The following is a 25738-nucleotide window of genomic DNA, read 5'->3' as shown; positions in this document are numbered from 1 at the left end:
ATAATATTAAAATGACTCCTAAGGACTTATTTCTGTACAAATAGATCAGTACATTTCTCAACTCTCATTAGAGAAGCTTCTTTTTGTAATAGATAGCAACTAAAACAGACTTGCAACTGGTAGCATTTAGAAAGCAAGAAACTATGGAGTACTCATCCCTAATTGGTACATAAAAATAATATCCCTGCCCACAAGGCTCCTGGATCTTTGTAGAGGGGGGGACATTATAAGAGCCAGAAGTAGTAGATAACTAGAAGGAAAAGTGTTTTGTGGACATACTAAGGCAGTTACATATTTGAACTCGCAAATGATTATGAGAGCATGCACAACACTGGTACAAGCTCAGGCTAAACAAAATTCCAGCATGTGGGGGTAGGTGGGCACAAAGTCCTACCCTGGGCTATAGATCTGTTGGCATTTGATAGCTGCTGGGAGTGGAAGAGTCAGGTTTTTTTAGGGTGTGTTCCTGGGGAGGCCAGCCACACTCTAGGACAGGCCTGTCACTCAAGAATATTTGAGCAACAGAAATTGGACTTGTGGGATGAATCTCTGAGGTGTTAGAAACTAGGGTGGATATTATCTAAGCATATTGCATGCAATTCTCCAAGGATTAATTAAAATAGTTTTAAAGAAGATTCCTCTGTGATGAGTAGCTGAGAGAAGAGCTGAATCTACTCTGTGGTCTGAAAGGAACATTGACCACTCTGCTAGGGTGATCAATACCCTGAAACTAGAGAAGTTATTTCATGCCACACACATCCTGGAATGAAACACAAGACTAAGGTTAGGAAACAAGAGTTAGTTGGCTTCGTTATTGTGAGTAAATGTGAGTCATTTAACAACTCTGAACTCCTTTGTACTTTAACTTGTAATATTTGGATAGTCATACTTGCACTACTTATCTTATGAATTATGAGGTGGACCATGAGAATTAAATTTAAAAATACTTAATGGCCAGCACAGGTCAAAGGTTATTATAAGACCATAGCAGGTAAAATCAGGATAGCAAAGAAAAGATGGAAGACCCAGAGAAATACTTCAGATCCCAATGAGTCTCCGGGGGTGGGGGCTGGTGTTACTGAAACAGCTGGTGGAGGCAAAAAGGGAGAATGAAGGAGAAAAGAATATTAAAGACTTTGCCAATAATAACTGCTGCTTAGGCCCAGGTTAGAGGCTAGTTCAACTAAGGACATAGAACCTGGCAGATACCCAGATCTGCCTCTGCCCACATCTACTTATGTGTGCTAAAAATAGTTGCCCCTTTCTCAAGACTCTTTGATTCTACCTATGAGAAAACAGTTTTAGTAGATTTACTTTGTTAAAATATTCCTGGCATGTAGCTGAGAAATTACAGTAAATAAAAAATTCTATAGCAATTGGCAATCCCTAAAGCAAGCAGTGTACAATGGCTTTGAATTGGATGACCCTAAATAAGGATTACCCCAACTCAGGAGCATTTCTTTACACACTGACTACCAATATATAGTAATCTAAAAAAATTAGGTTGATCTTGAGCATTTTGGGATTTTGTACTTTAAGTTATATTTTCTAACACTAAATATGCAAGAGTCATAGATCATTGATGTCCAGGAAGGATTTCACATAGACAAGACAGACATCAATGGTGTGTGTGTGTGTGTGTGTGTGTGTGTGTGTGTGTGAGAGAGAGAGAGAGAGAGAGAGAGAGAGAGAGAGCAAAAGAGAGACAGAGAGAGAGAGAAAATACACTCATTATTCTCTGAACAAAGCGGTTACTCATATCTAGAATCCAAAGCAGTTAAACTGTCCATTTCAGTGGGACTCTTTTCTCTAGCCAAATACTATGGGTTAAACAATAAGTTTAAGCATGGTTTTACATGACTATATTTCCAGCATTCTGGAGGCTGAGGCAGGAGGATAATGAGTTCAAGGCCAGCCTGAGCTATATATCAAGTAAGAGCTTATCTCTGGAAGAAAAGAAAATTAATTTAAGGAGGGAAATAATCCAAAAAGGTTGGTGAGCAAGATCAGATTCATTTGTTTTCCCTTGAGAAAGACCTTGCTTGAATCCATTTCTAAATAATTGTTGCCTTGTGAAATAATGATTAGGAATAGTTAGTTACCTTTTAGTAACTTGATACCCAGATGAGAAATGTAGTTGAATTTATTATATGGCTCATTTAATCAGCTGTCTGGTAGAGTAAATCTTAGTTTATTTCACCGAAGAGAAAGCCAAAGCTTGAAGAAATGATAGAATTTAACCGATAGTGAATAAGGAGTTGGGGTTTTAAGTCACTCTCTTGGAATCCAAAACCACCTAATTCCACTCAATGATTAGTGTCAGCATCACTTGCTTCTGGATAAAAGGACAATTGGGCTGGGAATCATAGTATGCTTGTAAACCAGACAAGACTTTAGTTCTAAGTCCTAAAGCCTAGCTTAGCATTGTGGGTATAATGTTGGAGCCAAAATCACGGGACATCTTTATCTCTGGATTTGAGATTTATCTCTCACCACCCTGAACATCCAAAGTCCTTGGAGCAAGGCAAATCCAAAACCATAATTTGAGTAGTAACCTATCCAATAGCTTCATTTCTACATATGAAAGCCAAGTGAATTAAAAAATATGAAAAGTCAAATTTTAAAACTGAGAAACTTTTTAAAACTAAAATAATTCACTTCATTTTGCAATAATTGAAAAAATTTCTACTAAGCAAAACTCCAGTATTTAAGTCCTGACCCATGCCATCTGCCATCGCTACTGAATGGTCCATGATGGTCCTCTAATGGCTTCAAAACGTTAGCTTCCTCAAGCAGTTTACATGGACAAAGATTAGAGAATAAAATTGTTCTTTTCTCTTTTTCTATTTCTATGAAAATTGTACCCTCATCAAACTCATCAATTAATATGGGGTAGAGTCACTTCCCACACAATTAAGCAAAGTGAATGAGGATTGGAATCAAGGAAACCTACCATAGACTCATAAATCCTAGAGACTCAAGGACCTGAGGCCTAAGAGGGAGCACAGTGACATCACGGATCCCTCCTGAGTCACAATGCTTTTGGACTATCCTTGGAAGAATGCTTCAGAAGCATGAAGATTTACTTTGGATGCAGTCAGGATTCCTTCACATTTTGGCTTTTTAAAAAGGAAAACATATTTCTGTTCCCTTTCAAAAATAAAAAGCAAGTCAACAAAACGTAATAATAATAAAGCTGGGGAATCAACTTTATGAGTTCAGGTATTTACCCATAGACAACTCTTTAAAAATTTTAATTTCTCATGTTTCTCTGTTATATTTCTCACTATATATAAACAAAGTAAAAAACAAAAACAAAAACTCTCAGCTCTTCTCTTGGACACAGTAGGATGTATCTCCCAATATTTTAGGACAATTTGACTGCAACAAAGTCCTGTGGGGGGTGTGCTCGCCTCATCAGCTACAGATGTGATAATGCTGGTGGGGGCGGGGCCTGAGGTGGGGGGCGGGAAGTGTCAAACAAGGCGGAAGCCTCTCTCGGGGTTTTGCCACCTGTGTAATAGCTACCTTCAAATTCTAAAATGCCCTCAGTGCAAAAATTCACTTGCCACAGTTCCTGCTCTGATTCTGCATTCTGGTTGCCTAGATACAGATGAAAACAAATGTGCCTCCCTGCCTGCTGAAGAACAGCCCGCTCCAACTGATGGCCCCCTTCCTGGCTCAGCCAGTGACCAAGAAAAGAAAGCAAGTACTTTCAGATATTCGTATTAAGAATGGAATAATTGGCTCACTTTCTCTGAAGCTCGGGTTGTTTATAGTTTGAAGGAATCCCAGAAAAATGGCTTTCGTTTTTGTTTTCCTACAGTTCCTATTTGTTCTGCCATGATAAAGCGACTGAGCACAGCAAAGCTAACTTGAAAAAAATGAGCTCAGTTTACAAATATATTAACTGGATTGATTTTTAATATGGGGCTGTTTTTAACTTGATAATGATTTCTTATGATTAAGGTTATTTAAGAAAAGCAATAGTTATATATAATGTTCCTTTTTCTGTACTTCTCATACTTCCCATTAACAACAAAAGCCATACAGAGCAAGTTGTGCTATTGGACTTTGGTAATTCTAATAACATCTGAGCAGTATTCATATAGTCTCCTCTTATGAAAAAGGTACCAGAAAGCCAGCATTACAACAAGCACTGGCTTTGAGTTTCTGTTTAGTTTGGGTGGTTGCTTAATCTCAGTTTCCTTCACCCTTTGTTGTTCTACTGCGCTACTTGAAGTGCTACCAGGCAAAACAGGCTCGGAATAAAAAGTGATTATCATCACACGACCCATATTACTTCACCAGTTCTTCCACTATTAAGAAACGTCATCTTAAATTAGTGATTTAAAGAAACTTTTGTTTCTTTGTAGAGCCATTAGAAAAATGAAATCATTATATAATGAAAAGATTTTAGAGTATAAGAATTATAACAAGTTATAATGTAATTGTGAACAGATGAAAACTGAAACATATGAAACATATGAAAAAATCCCATGTTATTTGTGAAGTAATTTTTACATATAATCACATCTTAGCCTCTAAGAATACATTGAAAATGCATATATATATATATATATATATATGTGTGTGTGTGTGTGTGTGTGTGTGTGTGTGTGTGTGTGTGTATACACACACATATATAATCCCCAAAGTAGAAGTGAGAAGAATACCCTAGTAATTCATTCCATTTGGACACAATTGTTCTACAAATATTTACACAGCATTATTGGTTGTCAAATGCTAAGGCAAAGACCACCCAGTTGATGAAGTACCAAGCCCAGACCCCTACTACCCTTGGGGTTCCACAGAAAGGTGAGAAACAAATACCTGGCATGAAATGAATAATGCATTCAGGACTTTTTTGAAGCATTTACAGTAGGAAACATAGTGAGAAGTGGTGCTGGGTAGAAATCTTTTCAGGGCCTCTGGGCATACAGGAGGTATCCAGAACACAAATGTGAAAGTATGTAGTGGGCCATTCTCTACAGCGGTTCTCAACCTTCCTAATGCTGCAACCCTCTAACACAGTTCCTCATGTTGTAGTGACCCCAAACCTTATCAATTATTTCATTGCTACTTGGTAACTGTAATTTTGCTACTGTTTTCAATTGCAATGTAAATATCTAATATACAGGATATCTGATATGTGACCTCTCCCCAGGAAGGGTTTGTGATTCACAGATTGAGAACCACTGCTCTAGAAGAAACCAGGGCTAAGGCGCATTCAGCCTCTTGTAGAGTCTACTCTACAATATGCCCAGGGCCAATGCACTCTCCCAAAACCTCATTGGCCCTATCTGACTAGCTGGGAGCATGTTCTGATAGCCTCCTGCCAACTGGGCTAGGTCAGCATGGCCACTACCAACATTCCTGATCATAGAATTGCCTGGTTTTCAAATTTTGTTCAGAGAGGGATTTGAAAGAAAGTGTCTTATTTGGCCCTTAGAATTGTAATGGAATCAACCAACAAATAAAACTTCCTAAAAAACTAATTTCTGAACAAAAATCTGAATGTTTTATCCCATTGTTTTAATTGGAGGTTTTTTTTGTTTTGGTTTGGTTTGGTTTGGTTTTGGTTTTTTGTTTTGTTTTGTTTTGTTTTTTTGTTTTGTTTTTGTTTTGTTTTGTTTTGGGTTTTTTTTTTTTTTTTTTTTTTTTTGAGACAGGTTTCTCTGTATTGTTTTGCAACCTGTCCTGGAACTAGCACTGTAGAACAGGCTGACCTCGAACTCACACAGATCTGCGTGTCTCTACCTCCCGAATACTGGGATTAAAGGCATGTACCACAAATGCCCAGCTTTAATTGGAGTTTCTATTGCTGTGAAGAGACATCACAGCCACAGTAGCTCTTATAAGGAAAACATTTAACTGAGGTTAGCTTACATTTTTAGAGGTTTCATCCATTATCATCATGACTGGACATGTCAGCAAGCAGGCAGACATGGTGCTAGAGAAGTAGCTGAAAGTTCTACATCTTGATCCACAGGCAGCAGAAGGAATCTGTGTTCACACTGGGCATAGCTTAAGCATAGGAGACCTCAAAGCTTACCGCCACAGTGACATACTTCTTCAAACAAGACCATACATACCCTCTAATAGTGCTAGTCCCTATGGGGGCCATTTTCTTTCAGACCGCCACACCCCTCATTTTACTATGCAGTGGTATAACTCAAGAAAAATATCCAACAAGTATCTTGTTCAATGTGTTAACTTAGAATATCAGCTATAGTCCCTCCACTGAATCCAATTCAGAGGTTGCCTGTTAAATTAGAATAAAACTTGCTTTGTTTTTAAACTTTAAAAAAGGCATTGCATCTTTAGTTTTTTTTAAGTGTACAGAAATAGTGACTATATTTGGCATCGTTTTCCTCATAGGAATATTGCCAAATTATCAAACTTTGTGGAAAGAAAACCTTCTAGAAGTAGCAAAATAGTGAATTGGAGATTTTCAGCTAAGTGTTCATAGAGCCAGTTTGTTTCTTGCTACTAAATTAGCATACAGCTGTTCTATGCTTTTATTTCTTATCTATGATAATCGGAACTCTAGGGTTTTAATAATATAAAATTACTTGAATTGACTAGCTTTCGAGTTTGGGGCTGTTTTGATAATTAGCTGATTTTCCTCAGAAATTTCTTTCAAAGCTCAGTCAATAATCACTGCAGTTTTCATTTAGAAGTTTTCTTTTTTTTTTCATTTTTTTATTTATTTTATATAACCAAGTTCATTTAAATGAAAACAAACATTTATAGACAATATTTGGGAATTTGGGTGTCGTTCTTTCCAAACTACTTCCTGCTGGTCATTTAGAAGTTTTCATCTTGGATTGATGTATGGCTTTAACTTCTGAAAACCTTTCCCTGACATGTTTACCAAACCTATGAAGCAAAGCTCTTTAGGAGTAACCTGGAACTCAATTTCAGTTTTTGTCACTAACAATGCAAATGGCATGTGTACAGTTGGCTGATGCTGTATGTTTTGTTTAAAATAGAAGCATTTATTTAAGTACAAAATGAGTGGAGTAACCACCAAAAGGCATTGGATGATAGGTTTTGAAACTGTCACCTCTGTTTTAGGTAAGATTATCTTCAGCCAAAATGTCAACCAAGAACTCGACAGATGTAGTTGAATATGTTGACAAGTAAGTATATAAACTAGTGGTTTAACTATTTATTGAATTTAATGACTCAGTAGCAATTAGAATGGCTGAATGAAATCTTTGAAACCACATAAATAGCTCTCTGCTTCCAGAAAAACCTGAACACCCTCAAACAGGCAAATCTCAGTATCTCTAGACCGATGTTACGGCATTCTCATTAAGTGAATTCCATAAATTCCTATAAATTGGGGGTGGGGAATAATACAACTGGAGCAAGAGTTGACATATAACACAATGTAACATACAGATAACTCTATCTTTCAAATTAAACCAAGCCGACCTGCTGGCACAGGTGGGGAGAGGGAGAAACCGGAAAACCTGAAACAGGTTAATTATCACAAAAACTCTGACTTCTTTAAAAAACCAAATTCCACATGCTTCTACTTACAGTGCTATACTTGGAGCTCATTCGAGGTGGTCCTTAGAGTGGGACCTTGGTGTCTGGTCCTTAGAATGCAACTACTGGTAGATTCATTTTGTCCAAAGATCCCAGAATTCTAGTTTTGAAGGGTGGGATTTTAGAAATAATACATATGGACTGGAGCTGTGGTCTACTCAGCCCATTAAAGGGGTGCTATCTGCGCTCCCATTACAGCTTCAAAGCAGTTGAGATTTGGTCCAACTACTGTACCACTGCTGCTGTCAACCCTGTTATTTGAGGAACTCAGTTCTTTTTTTTTTTTTTTTTTTTTTTTTCAATTGCAAAAGCAAGGAGGCTGGACAAGAAGTTTTGGTGTTTTCTGCAGCTTTAAAATAATTCTGATTCTATAATATGAATCCTAACCACAGAAGAAACGTGGCCAAATAAATGAGTCAATGTGAAGAAAAACCATAAATAGTAGACTGATTTTTAGAGTCATGTTTGACAATGAACATGATATTTTAAATTCTGCTTTCTATTGCAGTCGTTACAGTTAAGAATGCCCCTGTTCTCAGCCAAAGGAATTTAATTCACTTCGTCAATCCAGAGTTTCAGCTCTTACCATGCTTACCCTGGCCACAATGGCTTACATGAGTGCTGATTTACAGCTTACAGGGGCATGGGGAGGATCAAAAGATGAGAAATTATTTTTCTTAGTGTTTAAAATAAAGTCCCATTTACACAAATGAACGTCCCTGAGTTAGGGACAAGGAAAGCAGTGTGCCCCAAAATGATTATAAAGGACATATTAGCTGCCTTCATGCACCCTAGGAGAAGGGGGTATTGTTTCCCCCTGTCTGCATATGACAAATGGAAATTAGAAATCATTTCTCTGACCCAGTAAGAAAATTCCAGAGTGACCTACATTCCAGGGGCAAGAGAATAAACTCCTGAAGAACAATAACTAACCTTAACTCTTAGAACATTATCTTGGGTTTCAGCCCAAGAAAAGGTTAATCACATTTATTTGAATGTGTGTTTTGTGTGTGTGTGTGTGTGTGTGCATATGCACACATCTGGAGGCCACATGACAAACTTAGAGAGTTGATTCTACCCTGGCTTGTGTGGGGTCCAGGTCACCGGACTTGGTGGCAGCCATTTTATTTGCTTAACTATCCTATCCAGGTGGATTTCCTGGCCCAAGTTTCATTTCTCCCTCAAACATGCTCACAATCCCAGTTCTCAGTGCCTAAGTTTTGTGTCTGTTTTTATCCACTATCTGAGATGGTTAGATCTACAGTACTATCCACTTCTGTTCTCTCAGGCTGCAGTCCCAAAACACGGGGCTCAATAGCCATGTGCTTTTTAATAAACCTGCAGTAGTCTAGCAAGCTGTATTCAAGATCAATTTTTGATGAACTGTAGCTGACAGATGTAATGGAGAGTAAGACAGGTGACGGGGACTGAACTGTGTGAGCTGCACTTTCGGAAGAGCTTATGGGATGCTGACTAGCGGAAAAACAAAATGACATCCAGACATTGCAACTATCATTGCAGAATTTTGAACTGGAATATTTAATAAAAAATTCAGTGTTTTTTTTTCCTTTAAGTAACTATACCCTCTAAATCACCAGTTGGCAACAGTGTAGTGGCATACAGAGGAAGCACTTAGACAAGTGAAGGTCATTATCCACTCATTAAACCACCTGAGTAGACATTATACAGCTTCAAGAATTTGTCTATACAGACATTTATCTATATGTTTAAAGGTGCTATGCAAAAAAAAAAAAAAAAGCCTCCCAAAGCAAAACCTGAGTAACAAACGAGATCATGCTATCTATGGAAAAGTTTGGTTTAGTGATAGGCATACTAAAGAAACTGGCAGACTGGCTTGTGTTCACAAGGTCCTTGACCTTTCATTTTGGAGTAAAACCCACATTAAACATTAGGTCATACTAAATAATCTATAAGCAGAATTATTGTAAGGATAGTGGTGGCGATGTCACCATATTAACAGTTCTAACATGCATTATTAGTTGATTTACAGTGAGCATATACACTTACTTTATAGCAACGCGCACATGCTCACCTAAGTTTAATGACTGAAAAGCACTAAAGTCTTGCTTCCTATTGCCTTTCCCCAGCTGGTAGAAGGCACACTAATTGAGTCCCAGACCTCCATAGTGAACTCTTCAGTCCACAACTCTGTCTGCTGTGATTGAAAAAGGAAACCCCTCTTCCCTGCTCTGGTCAACTTCTTCCTTCTGTGTGAGAAGATAGCTTTCAAGAGATCAGTGATGACCTCCTGAAGACTCAGTTCTGCCAACAGTTTTTCATCCACATCTTCCCATGTGATAAAGTAGATTACATGGGAAGATGGGGGTGAAAACACATTATTCTCTCACAGGATTTAATTTTGAATGGAAAACAAATTGTGCTCATGAATCTTCATGCTCATTTAATTGACTTTCCCATAAGGAGAGAATTTTTTTCTCACCTTGGAATCAAATGCTTCTTGAGGTCCCTTCTAACCCTTCAGAAGCTGCTTATCACTCATTCCCATACTTATTGAGTACCTAGTATGTGCAGGCACTGGGCTAGGCACTTAGAGTCACCAGTGAGAAAAATTAGACAAAGATTCCCATCACACATACCTTCAATTCCAGAGAGGGAAGAAGCACCAACTCTTAGTAACCTGTCAGAACAATTCTTGAAGACAGGTTGGTATTTGAGCATGTACACACCTGGGCAAGGACGAAGTTTGTCAGGCATGAATGCAGAGGGGATGAAGATGGTTGGAGTAGAGAGGATAGGAATATATAAATTTATATGATATTAGATAGACTGCATCTCCAGTTTGTCTTGCCAAATGGAAAAATTCTAAGTTTCCTTAGTCAAAATGGGACCTGAGAAGTTCCTGGGGTGACTTATAGTCACTGTGTATCTCAGCAACCTTCTTGGGTGTATATTTGTGAAGACAGTTCTGGCTGTTAGTCAAATAGTATCTAAAATTGAGGTAGATAAAACTTTCAGTGTTATCAAATGGGGGAGAATAAAGGATTAATAATTTCTACATTCAGGGTGTGAAGATAGCCATTGCCAGGTCTTCTTAGGACAGTGATAGATATTCATTCTTTTGCAACGTGATTCACTGTTTATGGCTGTGTGATGGGCCCAGCTATTTCACATCATGATGCATAAGAACAGAAGGCAATGTTCTGCTGCCAAGCTTTGGGTGGGGCAAGTCAGACAGGGAGGTCAACAACCACAGGAAGTCTTTGATTTTCTGTAATCTGCCCAGGCTCACCTTTGCCCATGATGAGCAGGTAGCTGGTGATGAGTAGGCACAGCCACAGGCATCTTGTGCTACTCAGAAAGGCCCCCAAACCCATCAGAGCAAAGCTGCCCAGAAGAAACCCAGGTATCTCTGCCACAGGAGGGTCTCAATTTCTGCCACATCTAAGAAATGACAAATGAAAGACCCCACTGGAGCATAGACCATAGTCAAGCCTAGTTCTCCACAGAGACAGTGGAGATTCAGCAAGAAAAGATAGATGTGAACCAAGCAGAAAAGGGTGGAAGAGGAAAGCTCCATGGAGTTGTAAGCGAATTACACACTCAGAAGCAAGGGAATAGACACACATGCCTCTCTGAGGGAAGAATAGTGCAGTGAGGGAGGAAAGAAGAAGAAGCATGTCAAGCTATTTCTCAGCTGAGACACTGGTAACTTCCGAGTCTCAGTCTTCTACGCTGGGAAAAGTCTGGGAAAAGGTCATCATGGAGATGAAACAAAATGGTTCTGAGTGATATGCTAGCTCTATATAGAAATAGAGGGACACCAACTGAACTGTGCTAGGACCTCCCCTCCCCCCTCCAACAGCTTACCACCCATGCTAACTTCTCAGGACTGCTGTGATCCCTACCATTCTGCTGTTGCTAAACAAAAACGTGTATCTCACAATCAGGGAAGTTACACGTCCAAAGTCAGAGCTGGCAGAATTGGTTCCTCTATGAGCTCAGGGCAGAGCTGTGGCTCCGGGCGGAGCCTGCCCCTGGGGTGGAGCCTGTCTCTTGGGGCGGAGCCTGTCTCTTGGGGCGGAGCCTTCGCTCACTAGGAGTAAAGCTATTACATAGCTTTCTGTAGGCTTCTGGTAATGGCTGACAGTCCTTGGTACTTCCTGGCTTATAGATGTTTCACTTCAACCTCTCCCTCTCCTCATTCTGCCTGTGTCCTTCACAAAGCCCTCTATATGTAACGACACTAGCTAGTCATATTGACTTAAGGCAGTGATACTCCACTGTGACCACATCTTATTCACAATGACCGTGCTTCCAAATAATGTCACATTCTGATATAATGGATATTAAGACACCAACATATCTTTTGTGGGCATAATTCAACACATTGTGCCATCTAAAATTTCTAAGAATTTGAGCCCAGGTCTTGCAATTCCACATACAATGTTTTTTATACAGAGGTCACATAGACATACATGTTACCTACACATACAGAGAGAGGAGGCAGGGGAAAGGAAGAGAGTAGGGAAATGTCTTGATTGGGCTACCAAGATCTATGAGAACTCCAAACGTCCTCAACCACTTGCTGCTTCAAAGCACACATTGTATTTGTACGTGCAACCCCGATGTCCAGCCTCCTTCCATACACACAGGGTTTTGCTTTGGACCTTTACTCTTTCTAACATCTCCACAAGAGAGGGAGCCATTCACACTGGGCATAACATTAATTTTGCAGTTCTCTTAAACCTCACTGAATATGAGGCATCTGTGCCTTAGAATCCAAAGCTCTTCACTGAAATCCACAAACAGTGTCCATTTGCCAGGTCAGTTATAGACAAGCAATGGAGACACAATAAAAAATAGTTCTTTCTAATTCATCATTCCCACATGCCTACGGAATTATTTTTGTAAGGCATCAGAATATTTGCTCCATTTTTACTTTACATTTCCTTATGGGACTTTGTGCATTCAGAATATAACTAATCCTTAAAGTTGATCTCATGAAAATATAGCAAATCTTCCCAGTATGGCCTCTTGTGTTCAGAAGAGGGTTTAAGTTTTGCCAGTTTTTGTCTCTGGCTTTTATGGATTTCCAAAATGATTGTCAGAGGCTCTTAAGTAAATTTAGTGCTCTGTTCACAGGAACAGTATAGGCAGCAAAGCAAGAGACTCCTATACCAGTGCCTTTGCCAACCACAGCACAGCTGGTGTAAGTCACACCAACTCCATAGAGGCAGAACTCAGAGACAGGGGAAAATCTGTTCAGATTCAGCTACACTCAATGCTGTGTGCAAAGCCTCCTGGAGAGGTCCACAGAGGCTCTTTCTCCTGGGGCTAGCAACTCCATCTGGATACGCCCAGGATAGCCAGTCATTTCTTCCCTCACCAGGTGAAATTTAAATCAAGGCCCCATTAGTGCAGTGTATTAGTAAGAGCTAGCTGGTGTGTGTGTGTGTGTGTGTGTGTGTGTGTGTGTGTGTGTGTGTATTTATAAAACCTGGATGACCACACCTTGCTAGTGAAAGGTTTCGGGTTATATCTCCTTTGATTTGAATAATAGTATTCAATATTAGTAATGACCTGGTGATTTGAAGAATAGGACCATCAGGAATTTCCATTGCATTATAAATATTCCTGTTTGTTCTTCCAGTTATTGCTTTAGAGAAACAGGTGATGAAATAATCTCCCTTATAGCAATAGGCAATTGGCAAAGTAAGGACTTTGTCATCTGAGAATCCTGTGACTAGATCTAACAAAACATTGGTTATGGCTTCAGTGAGCATTATTAACAAGCATGATAATTATGCCCTAGGTAACAGAAAGCCTTAGGCATGACAAGCTTTCCAGACACCTCCCTAGATAGAAAACAATTTAAAAATAAGCCTTAAAATCCACAGGCAGAGAAGAACGACAGGCCCGCATTTGTATGAGTTCTTAGGTGTCTCCATGGTGTAAGCAAATGTATTTGCATGGCACTGTGTGCTACATCATCAGGGACTTCAGTCACATGTCCTATAGACTAGAAATAGAACTGAGCCAGCTGGAACAGAGATGCACGAGTGGAGGGGCAGCCCTGCTCCTCTGGCTCCTCTGCTAGGATAGGTCTGCATCTGTATTTCCTGTCTAGGAACGATCTTGGCCTCAGCTTATAGCATCCCTCATGGGGAGAACACCTGGGCCCCTTAGAGCTCTGGACTGTAGCACAGCTGTATGTCATTGGTTGATCTACCACCTGCTACAGGCTTCTAGTTATCATAGGTGTCTCACTCTAACAAAACAGCAAAGCTAGCCTGTTGGCACTGTTTGAAGATCCAGCAACCGCAACCCTTGATTGCGGAGCCTGTGTTTCACCCTCAGCCTGTCTTGCTTTCCAGCTTGCCAAGATGCTTGTGGATGTCTACAGAGCTTGAGAGCTCATATTTCACACTTCAGCAACTCATTGCATACCCTGCCTTCTCTTATTCCTGGATCACACTACCATTCTCAACCTACACTATGGTGTTCTGTCTTCAGAGTACGTTTGAATCACGGAAGTGCTTTCCTTATCCACACATCCTAGCTCTCCTGAACCATTCCAAGATTTTGATTTAGTAAGTCTACAGTGAAGCCAACAAATCAGTATTTAATGAATCTGTCCTCCCATATTGCTAATTTGAATTAAACTAAGTCACAGGGTAAAAGAGTTGGTAAATACTTAATAATTGGATGTGTCTATTGGTAAATCATTAAATATAGGGGCTGACAGGACAGCTCGGCAGGCAAAAGAACCTACCAGTAATCCTAACCACCTGAACTGGATTCCCCATGTCCTCCACTCTTGTGCTATAGCTGCTTTGTATGTACACACACACACACACACACACACACACACACACACACACACTAAATTAATAATAATGAAATTTTTAGTCACCAGATACAAATTTCTTTTTCCTGCACATAACAGACACCCCCAAGCAAAGGTTGCTTAAATACAAAGACACTGATTGGCATAGATAACAACTACAGCAAAAAGTTTAATTTGATGACTTAACAAAATTTTCAAGCAAACAGGGTTTTTTGTCCTTTTTCTTGCATCCCTTTATGACTCCTGTTCACAAGATGAGTTCCACAGGTCCCTGAACCATATAGCATGACAACATCCGGGGCGGAGAGGAGGTTGTTTCTTCGTGTTTGTCCTCTTCTTACATCTCCTTCTCTAGAGTTGCTTCCTAGGTTTCTATCTAAACCATGCACAGCTCAACCTAAAGAGAATAGGGCCAACATAGAGGATGCAAGGGACAGGCAAGGGAATAAAATCAGGCAGAAGTTCTTGATGGCCATTAGGAATTTAGGCATGTAATCAACAGTGTGTGCCACAATGAAAACACACAAGAGGGTAATCTTTAACATGGAAGATGGATGGTATCATTTACAAGCATCTAAAACTAAAAACCAGAGAGCCCCTTTATTGGCAATCCAGACTGCAGACCACAAAGAAGCATTAGCTCAAAGAAATCAATGAACAAATCTCCAGATCTCTGCTAGGTTACACATCAACATCAGCAGGGCCTGACATTCTCTTCCACTTGGCCTCTAACTCACACACCTGATCCAGGGTAACACTGTCAGCAAGGTAGAGATTTGAGGAGTGTGTTGTGTGTGTGTGTGTGTGTGTGTGTGTGTGTATACATACATATATGAATATACACACATATATATCCGTCTAGTGAAAAAGTAGTTTGGTGTCAGAGGGAAGGAGAAGGCATGAAAACCAAGTAGGAAATGAGCTGGGATCTTTTTAATGGATAAGCCACAAGAGAGAGTGGGTAAGTGCTGCCATTCACACTTTAGAAAACAGTCACCCTAGGGCCTGGGAAGATGGAGTAGTAGGGACCAGAGTTCAGATTCCCAGTACCCATGCAACGTGAACGCCAGGTATGGTAGCTGGAGTTGGTAACCCCAGAACTAGGGCAGGGGAGGAGACACACAGCTCCAGGAGGTTTGCTGAAAGTACAGACTAATGGCATACCTGATGGGATCTCCAGGTTCTCATGTCCCAACAATGGACTGAACATATGAATTATGATAGAAATAAGGCCGTTTATTAAGAAAGAAGAAATGGCATTCGCAGTGGTAGTAGGTAAAAGACAGACATGCCTGGTGAATTCTGGTCCTTCGAAGGTTGTTTGTGAGCCATCTGCCGTCTCTTGGAGTATCACAGACCAACTATGTTTGTTTCATACATCCCTCGAGAGGAAGGGCTTGTTTCATACAGCCCTTGTGAGGAAGTGTTTCCTGACAGATCATATGTCTCTCTCACACCATGAGCCCAGAGGTAGGAAGGTGTGGATAGAGCACCAAGCTACAGAAAAACACAGGCAACCTCTGCCAAGCCTTCTGTGAGTTACTTAGTTTCTGCACTTGTGAGGAAGCAAGGGAAGGAGAGCAGTGAGCTTTTCAGCCATCTGCAGTGGGATTCTGTGGAGGAAACTGGCTGGAGTCAGTTGCTCTTCCCGGTTTCTTGTTATACTCTTTTGGCACTTAATAGAAGCCCTCAGCTCTTCCTGAATCCTTCTCAAAGTCCCATAGGAGAGTTTTATATGAGTAGTTTGTCCCTGGGCAGTAGAGAAGCCACAGGTAATGCTTCCTTCCCATTCACCCTCCACAGCCAGGCTGGGCTGGCATGTACCTCAGGGTACATCTCCAAAGTAGAGGTGGCCTGAGAAAGCTGTTCTGACTCAGAACAAAGCCAGGCCTTCATGTTCACACACTGCACTCAGACTGCCCCAAAGCAAGTCCCAGAGCAGCCAGCCACCTGCTGAGATCTGCCCTGAGGCAGCCCTTCCTGCCTGAGAGCACAGGTGGCCGGCAAATCACCACCCCATGTACTTACACACTTACTCGATGCCTTAAAATCACACGTGTATGCACACACACACACACACACACACACACACACACACACACACAAAGTACATACCCACGCATGCACGTGCACACAGTCCCAGAGTTCTCAGAAGATGTGTTGGACAGTAGGATAGGGCAGGACCAAGGTAGACAGTAGAATAGGATCAAGGCCCAGTTGGACAGTAGGTTAGGGGAGGGCCAAGAAAAGTCAGTTCTTTTCTAAGTGATGCTAGTGAGCATCTAACCTCTGCTCAGACCATGGAGTCTGCAACAGCTGCCTCATTCCATCTCACAGATACCTACTGATACACTGTACATCTCTAGCTGATAGGCAGTCCCAGCTGAGTGCCTATAAGTGCCTTGGTATCCATAGGATTGTAGGGAAATGTGGTGTGGTTAGCTCCTAGCCCAAATTAAGCAATGCTGAAGATGCCTTCTCTGTGTGACACAGGTGCATACATATACAGACACATATCAAATCAGCCAGTCTCCTCTTCCTCATCCAAATCGTCAGCTATCACTTAATTTCTAGGAAGCATCCAAACTGACTATTCAGTAGACCACTTTATATAAATACAAATATCTCAAGTTTATTCTCTTCCCTACATCTGGTGCTTAATTGTAACTTTGATTAAGGCAATCATTGTTCATTAAATCCAAACTAGGACCTGCAGAATATCTGTCTTTCCCAAGATCATTTCCAATCTCTCTAACTCCTGGTCTCTATGATGTACATCTGTTTCCCTTGTGTCCAGAATCACCATCTTAGCTTTAATCCACCCCATATTTCAGATAAGTCTGTCTATATTTCTTATCTACTAGCCATGTAGCAAAATATGCCAAAAATATGTCAAAAATAGTGGCATAAAACACCAAATATTTCCCTACAGTGTCTGTGGATTGGGATTCCGGAGTGGCTCACTGAGTGATTTGGGCTCAGATGGCCTCACAAGGTTATAGTTAGCTATCATCCAGAGGCCGGGGGATCGGTCTTGCAGTGTTTACGCTCATTAGCACATTGCTGGCAGAACCCTTCAATTCCAGGCTGCTTGATGCATCAGTCTTCTCATACACAAACTGACTCTAAGTCATATAATATACCCATATGCCATCGTTTCCCTCAGTGAGGCAGAAGCCTCATGGTGAATCCTCCAGCAATTTCTCATTTTAAAGAAGGAAGGGTGGACAAGCTCAGTTGGTAAACATCTTGTTCTTCTATCGAAAACTTTCAAAGTCCAGCTTCTAAAATTTTCACTCAGGGTCCAAAACAAAAAGGAACTACAAATAGGCGAGGGAACTAAAATCTGAGGGAGAAGGAGCCGACTCCACACAATTGCTCCTCTGCATGTTCTCTCTCCTCCTTTTTTCTTTCTCCCCTGCTGTCCTTTTCTCTGTTTCATTGTATCTCTCCATTTCCTTATCTTCTTTATCTGAATCTTGTCTTCTCCCTAACTCTCCTTTCTGTTTCTTTTGCCTCTGGAGTTTTTGTCTTCCCCCAGTATATACACATTGGCAACAGTAATTCTTTTTACAATACAGTGTGAGGCTTGCGTTTCTCAGGGTCAGAAAGGCAGATAAGATTTACACACAGCGCAATAAACAAAAACTGCCAGGAGAAACTTCTAGCATCCATTACTTAGGGCTATAGGTCAAAGAGAGGGTCTAAGTTGGATTTACACAAGAAACCAAACCTGGAGCCTTCCAGTGCTCTGGCCTCAGTGGCAGCACAGGCCTTCAGGAAAGTTTACTTTTCCCTGAGGATGAGCAAATGGGCTGATTACCTTTGTCCTTATCTTCTCAGGGGACACAAGGGGAACAGTTAATCTCCGAGCTAAAATCTTGAGTTAATAAAACAGGAAGTCTGAGAATATTTTAGTGCAGGGTTAGTTCAGGTTATCACTTCTCTATCTGCCAGTGTGGTAAAGCTGAGGCTGTGCTTATATTTGCTATCCATTTAGGCAGCTATGAATCAACAACTTTGGACATGTAGTAATTCTATGTCCTTGGATATTTGGGAATGTCTTAGGTGGGATGCTTTTGCCTGGGCCCTAAACACTGACCAAATGCCTGTCGATAAAGGTGACGGCAGGAAGTCAGATCTCTGCAATTACAATGGAGAGGGGAACAAGGACCTGACAGTGGGAAGCAGGCCTCACACAAAACTGAGGAATATAATCAGTATGGCCTGCTGATGGAGAACAGGTGTTTACATATAGCCAGGGATTGTAATCAGTGCATTCTCCAAATGCATGAGAGAAATTTGTTCCCAGTAAATGATCAAATGGTGCTGAACTGTGGGAAGTAAATCCTAAGGACAATACAGAAAGGAATAAGCTACAGGAAGAATCTTCAGCAATTCATTCACAACATTATAACGCCAGGTACAGCTTTTGTACTGGTTTCATCCTTCAGAAGAACCCTTAATTCTTCTAAGTTATTCGTGACACAAAGGCTGTATCACTACTATGTGATCTTACAGCTTGTAGCATTCTTCACCCACTTTTTTTCTGTTTAAAATATAGACATGGCCTGTGAGGTGCATTCGGCCTGCATTCGGGTGTGCTCTGTGTGGTGAGGCTCCAGAGAAGCCTGCCTATTTTTGGTCTTTTGGTCTGCTACACCATTGCTGATCAGCTCCCTTTAGACTTCCAGTTACACCCCCCAAACTCCCATTTGCTTGTGTCACTCTTTTGAAGTATCTATTAGACACATCTGTATACAAACTAGCAGATACTTGAAGTCTTCCTCACACATCAGCATTCACACCAAAATACTCCTTTATAATGAGTGTTCTTATAGAACCTCAGTGTGTTAAACAAAAGCTCCAAGAAAAAAGATCCCTTTACTTTCATTGTGATGAAAGTCTCCATGAAATTTCATAGCCTTGCAGACTAGAGTCAATATAATCCTTCTACATAAATCTAATCAAATTGTAGCCTTTTAAGATGTCAGAAATCTGCACTCAATAGCATCAGAAGTGACCTGGACCCAGGGATAAAATAATCTAGTGCTTTAGTCATGTCTGGAATGAGCTTGGGCCAATTATTTACCTATCTTATAATCTATTTTCATTTTCTGTGAAATTAATGCAACATTGTTAAACACTAATGTGATGATGCACAGTGTAATTCACCAAGGGAAAGATACCGTATGCAATGTTTTCCAGTTTTGTTTGGCTACAAAATTCTTTTGCAGTTGCCAATTTTACTTACCCTTATAGACAGAACCTCATACAAACTCTCTGAATGGTCACTCTGTGCATGTGTATAGTGTGTGTGTGTGTGTGTGTGTGTGTGTGTGTGTGTGTGTAGTGTGTTGGGGGGGGGTTGAACATAGAGCTCACTGATTTGGCTAAAAGTGGCTGGCCAATAAGCCCCAGGAATGTGCCTGCCTCTGTGCCCCATGGCTGATTTTGTATGGGAATTCTGGGGATACGAACTCAGCTCCTTATGCTTGTACAGCAGGCATTTTAAAAATATATATATATTTAAAATTATATATAAGAACTTGTATTTTTTACATTAAAATAGAATTTGTATACAAGGATATATAAAGACTTAAGTCTTTGAAGAAGGCTTCTATTTTCTTCCTTTAGGTCTACTATAAATTTCTTCCCAACTATTACCATTTGGGCTTTAAAATTTGTCATCATTGAGTATGAAATAACTCTACCTTGAGAAACATGAAAAGATGTATAATGTAATGCCAAGGCTTAAATCTGATATGCTCTTTAGATGAGACACAAATCGAGATTCTGAAATATCTTTAATATCTCACAGGAGAGAAAATGAGAAAGTAGCAGTGAGAAAATGAGCTCAGGTTCCTGGTTCCTTGGATTGAGTAAAACAACACCCCCACCCCAAGCTCATATACATGTATTCCCCAGTTGACAAACTGTTTAGAAAGAATTAGGACAGCAGTTCTCAACCTGTGGCTTGTGACCTGCCACCCCTTGGGGTTGTGTGTCAGATATTTACATTACAATTCATAACAGTAGCAAAATTACAGTTGTTAAGTAGCAATGAAAATAATTTCATGGTTGGGGGTCACCACCACATGAGAAACTGTATCAACGGGTTGCAGCATTAGGAAGGTTGTGAACCACTGGATTAGGAGGTTTGGCTTTGAAGTTTCAAAAGCATATATACCAGGTCCAGTGTCTCTTTCTGCCTACTGCTTGTAACTCCTGTTATAAAGTTCTCTGTTACTTCATGCCTACATGTTGCCACAATCCCTGCCGTGTTGATAATGGACTAAACCCCTGGAACTCTAAGCAAGCCCCTAATTAAATGCTTTCTTTTTATAAAAGTTGTCTTGGTTATGGTGTCTCTTCATAGCAATGGAACAGTGACTAAGACAGCCCTTCTGCTTATTCTTGTAACACTGTGGGGTTTCTTTCTTCTGACTAGGGGCTCCCCTTTTCTTCCGGTCATTCCAAACAACCAGACAAGTCCTCTGGAAGACAGGCTGAATAACCAGGAGCGTACCATAGCCTTCCTCCTTGAGCAGGCCTTCCGAATCAAGGAGGACATCTCCACTTGTCTCCAGGGGGCCCGGGGCTTTCAAAAAGAAGAAGCTCTTGCCAGGAAGTTGCTAGAAAGTCACATCCAGACCATCACTAGCATTGTCAAGAAACTCAACCAGAACATTGAGGTAGGTCTGTTTCCATGTGTTAGCATCACTGCTGAACAAAGATTATCAACCAACAGAGGCATTTTCAATTATAGAAATGTGTTGCTACCACTCCAGGGAAAGAGTTAAACTTTTGACTATAAGTTATGACAAAAATTAATGAAACAAAACAAAACAAAGAAACTCCCCTTAGAATATACTATACATTGTAAGGCGTAAAGTTTAATCCCCCGCCACCGGTCTGGTCCTGCCACCATGCCAGCCCCAATTAACACATTGAGACTCTGTATTTGATATAATGCTGTTGGCCAGTTACTTGTTTCTTATTGACTAGCTCTGTCTTAAGTATTAGCCCAATCCTGTTAATCTATGTATTTCCACGTGGTCTCATCTTACCGGAGAGCCGGCTGGCATCCTGCTCTCTCCAGACTCTCCATGTTGACTCCTCCTTACTACTTTCTCTTTCCTCCTTGTCTCCTAGTCCCACCTATCTTGCTTTCCTATTGGCCAACAGTGCTTTATTCATTAACCAGTATGAGAGACATATTTACAGAATGACATCTCCCATCAATACATCTATTTTATGACAGCAAAAAGATGCATTATTATGCCAAACGTTGCACTAATAGGATTTATTAGTCTAAATCTGTAAACTGTAATAATACCAAGTAGAGTTTTATATGCATCAACAAGCTGAAGCCGACAATGACCCTCCTCGAAGTCTCTTCTGCCTCTAGCCATGTACTGCTGTGCTCTTTGGTTAGACCATCTTCCTGTAGCTGTCCCTACGATTGCTCTTTATTTTCTTCAAGTTCCTACTCAAATGCTACCCTAAATGGCAGCACTTCCTTCAGACTGGAAGAGTTGCCTCACACCTTACTGTTTCAGCCTCCTTTAAACTCTTTTATCTATACCTCTCACCACAATCTATAGCAATTTCTGATGTCTGTTTCTTTCTCCCAGTCTCCACGAGGCTGAGATTTTGTTTAGTTCACTATTAAATCACATACTAGACCAAAAAAAATATTTTTAAGATGTTAAAGGAAACAAAGTTTTTGATCAAGAAAAATCCCTAAATAATGTTAAACAAATTTTCACTACAGGCCTTTCATTCAGACTTCTGACACTTTACACATCACAAATCTTGGTGGACAGCTTTCAGTCGAGGAATCTGGACAGAATATTCAGGGGAGGTCCAAATGCTTATACAATCATGAAAATTAACAACAATGCCCCGCATTGTACTTGCCCCTATCTACTACCAGTGAAATTTCAGGAGTGATTGTTTTATTTTTTTTTTTAATAGAATGAAAATCAGACACCACCCATGGGGTTAACTCAGTATAATTGGCTCATGAACTCATGCTAAAAGTGAAGGTATCTATAAATTGGATGTTTGTGCATAGGTCTAGTGGAATTCATAATGCTCATGATGCTACTGAGAGAATGGAAAAAGTTAAAAGCTCACCATGAAGTTATAAAACCAAATGTGATAATGGGGTTAATATACCCAGGCATGTTGCCGTGCCTACAATCTCAGGAGTTGGAATGAAGACAAGAGAATCACAAGTTCCAAGCCAGTCTGGGCTACATTGTGATGACTCATCTTGCAAAATCAAAAGCTGAAAATATGGATCAGAGGAAGAGCACTCACCTAGCATGTATAAGCCCTGAGACTGACCCCCAGGACTGCAAAAAAAAAAAAAAACATTCAAGATGTTAATATAACCTAATTCAACATTGCAAAGCAAAGGCTGTAGCTGGAGCTCCTCATAGCCGTTTGGGCCCAAATAAACACATGGATGCTATATTAGTTATAAAACTCTTGGCTGGTAGCTTGGGTTTCTTATTGACTATCTCTGTCTTAATTATTAACCCATTTCTATTAGTCTATGTATTTCCACATGCTCTTATCTTACTAGAGAAAGCCTGGTGCATCCTTTCTTCCTGGTCCTTACATGGCGACTCTGTCTACATTTCCCAGAATTCTCCTCATGTCCTAGCCCTGCCTATATTTCCTGACTGGCCAATCAGCCAATCGGTGTTCTATTCATCAACCAATAAGAAAAACATATAGCAGTCAAGAGACTACTAGGCTAACTTTAGAAAATAACTCAGTTAATGACATTTTATAGGGAAATAGATGCTATTCCAATATTTTAAAGGAAACCCAACTCATCAACCCAGCTAGTCCATTTGCATACTGACCCTAAGATATATTTAAATATGAAATAAAAGTTAACAAGTCCTTGAAAGAATTGGGGGAGAAGTATCTCACCACAATTGCAGCAGCTAAGTGGTTTATCCCTTTTAAAAGGCAAATGATTTTTTGATACATGCTGGCCTTGAACCTGTAAACTCTTTAGCCTTTGCATTCCAAATGCTGGAGTACAGGGATGTACAACCACACCTAGAACTGCAATTTTTTTTTTTAAACCAGGACTTCAATGTAAGTTTCAAACTTTATTTTCAATCAATAAAGGAAATGTTTATGCTCAATACTGCTTCAATTGCAGAGTATTTGCCCCAAATATTAAAAGCAATGTTTCCTCATTATCATTTGTTTGAAAGTTCAGGAAGAAGTTTTGAAACCTGGGAATTTTTTCTCAGAGTTCTACCAATCTCAGCAAACACCCAGAGAAATTTTTCTTTAGTCCCTGTGAACATTCCACTTAGGAGACAGGCTATTATCAATGCAAGCACAATCTTTAACATAAGATTGTAAGCTCACATCATTCAAATCTCTTTGAATAGCATATAGATCATGATTTGCTTAATTATTTTCTTAGTATTGAAATATGCTTGTGTATTGGATTACCTCCACAACATATATTCTTGGAAGTGGAATTACTAGGATTTACTAAAATTACTAGGGTGAAGATACCTTATACATGTTACTAAGCTGGCTTCACAAGCTTTGCAATAATTTACACCCTACTAGCACTCTGTGGGATGTTTCACACTGGGCTTATGCCATCATCTAGATTTATTGTTTCAATCCTTGCTAATGTATAGAAATCAGATGCTGGGTTGCTTTTTTGTTTTGTTTTTTATTTGATTGCTTGTTTTCCTTGAAGATGTTGAATCCGATTGTTACTCTGACAGTGATAATTTGTATGTCCTCACAAATATTCTGTTAGTATACTTTTGGGTTTTTATCGTGCTTTAATTATGTTTAATATGATAAGCTCTTTTGTAGTAAGGGTGATAGCCAATGACATATTGCTAAACATCTAGCAATGAGCAACCAGTACTTTTCTGAAAATCCCTGCCCTGTGGTGTTTGACTCCTCTGATGCTACATGTTTCCACTAAGATTTCAATCAACCCTCATGGTCTCACAGCACACAATGATAGCAGAGATTTGCAGTGAGGCTTCACACTGAGGCACATGCTGGCTGCCTGACATCAGCAAAACCTTGGCAATAACATTTGTAATGCAATGGCTTCTTCTGCTTTTTTAATCTTGTTTTGAAAGTGCATTTACATAAAGTTAAGCATTCAAATAATCTGCTTGGCAACTGAAAAGTAGCCAAAATTACTGACACCTTGTCTCATGATACTGTTCTGTGGTACACACCACACACACACACACACACACAGAGAGAGAGAGAGAGAGACCACTCATGCACGCACTCACACACAAGCACAGGCACACTCATGTCTTAAGTGTAGCTATGCCTTCCTCTGGTTAATAGAAGTTTTCATTACCTTGCTATGTTGCATTACAGGTCAATGCTACATTACACTAAGATAGTTTGCAATGTGTCATTGACACACTGAATTACTTGGTTTTGTCCCAGAAAATCTTCCAGACAGAGCAGAGCTGCTTCCTTCATGTCTCTTTTTTCTTTGTTTTTTGTTTCCTTGTTTTATCTTATTTATTAAAAGTACATTTTCTTCTAAAAAATTATTTTTCATTTTACATTCCAACCCCAGTTCCCACTCTCTTCTCCTGCCCCCCATCTCCTGCCTTTTGATCCCCCATCCACTCCTCAGAATGGATAAGGTCTTTCTTGGGGAGTCAACACAGCAACACAACTGGCATACCAAGTTGAGGCAGGACCAAGACCCTCTATCTTTATCAAGGCTGAGCAAGATATCCCACTATAAGCTGATGGAAACAGAAGCATACATTCACAGCTAAACACTGAGCTGAACTGGAATCCAGATGCAGAGAGGGAGGAGTGATAAGAAAATGAGGACAAGATCAGGCTACAGAAACCCACAGAGACAGCTGACCTGAACAACGGGGAGCTAATGGACCCCCAGACTGATAGCTGGGGAACCAGCATTGTACTGACTCAGACCCCCTGAACATGGATCTCAGTTAGAAGGCCTGGGCAGTCTAAGTGGAACCAGGATGTATCCCTGGTGCACAAAAGGACTGTGGGAGCTCATTCCCCATGGAGGGATACTCCCTTAGCCTAGAGGCAGAAGGAAGGGCCTAGTCCTTATTCCAAGTGACTTGACAGATTTTGTTGATCCTTCCTGGAAGGCATCACCCTCTCCCTGTGGAGTGGGGGATGGGGTGGGGGGTGGGGGTGGGATGGGAGGGTGGCCAGGGATAATGGGAGGGGAAGGAGGGAAAAAAGGAGAGAGTGAGGAAGAGGGGACTTGGATCAATATGTAAAATAAGAAAAAAATAAATGGATATGATAAAGAAAAAAAAAAGA

At 40.3% G+C, this 25738-nt stretch overlaps 1 protein-coding gene across 1 annotated transcript in view; it reads left to right on the top strand.

Moving 5' to 3' along the window:
* The first annotated feature begins 3435 nt into the window (after positions 1-3435).
* Fam81b (family with sequence similarity 81 member B) overlaps positions 3436-25738 on the top strand; it is a 66656-nt gene continuing 44353 nt past the window's right edge. The window contains exons 1-3 of the mRNA XM_051182819.1: positions 3436-3705; positions 7081-7145; positions 20841-21084. Coding sequence (XP_051038776.1) covers positions 3436-3705; positions 7081-7145; positions 20841-21084 — 579 coding nt within the window. The remainder of the gene's footprint in view (positions 3706-7080; positions 7146-20840; positions 21085-25738) is intronic.

This window comes from Phodopus roborovskii, unplaced genomic scaffold (genome assembly GCF_943737965.1).
Source record: "Phodopus roborovskii unplaced genomic scaffold, PHOROB, whole genome shotgun sequence".
Taxonomy (NCBI): Eukaryota; Metazoa; Chordata; class Mammalia; order Rodentia; family Cricetidae; genus Phodopus; species Phodopus roborovskii.
The sequence above is the reverse complement of the archived record's forward strand: the minus strand, read 5'-3'. Positions and strand labels throughout refer to the sequence as shown.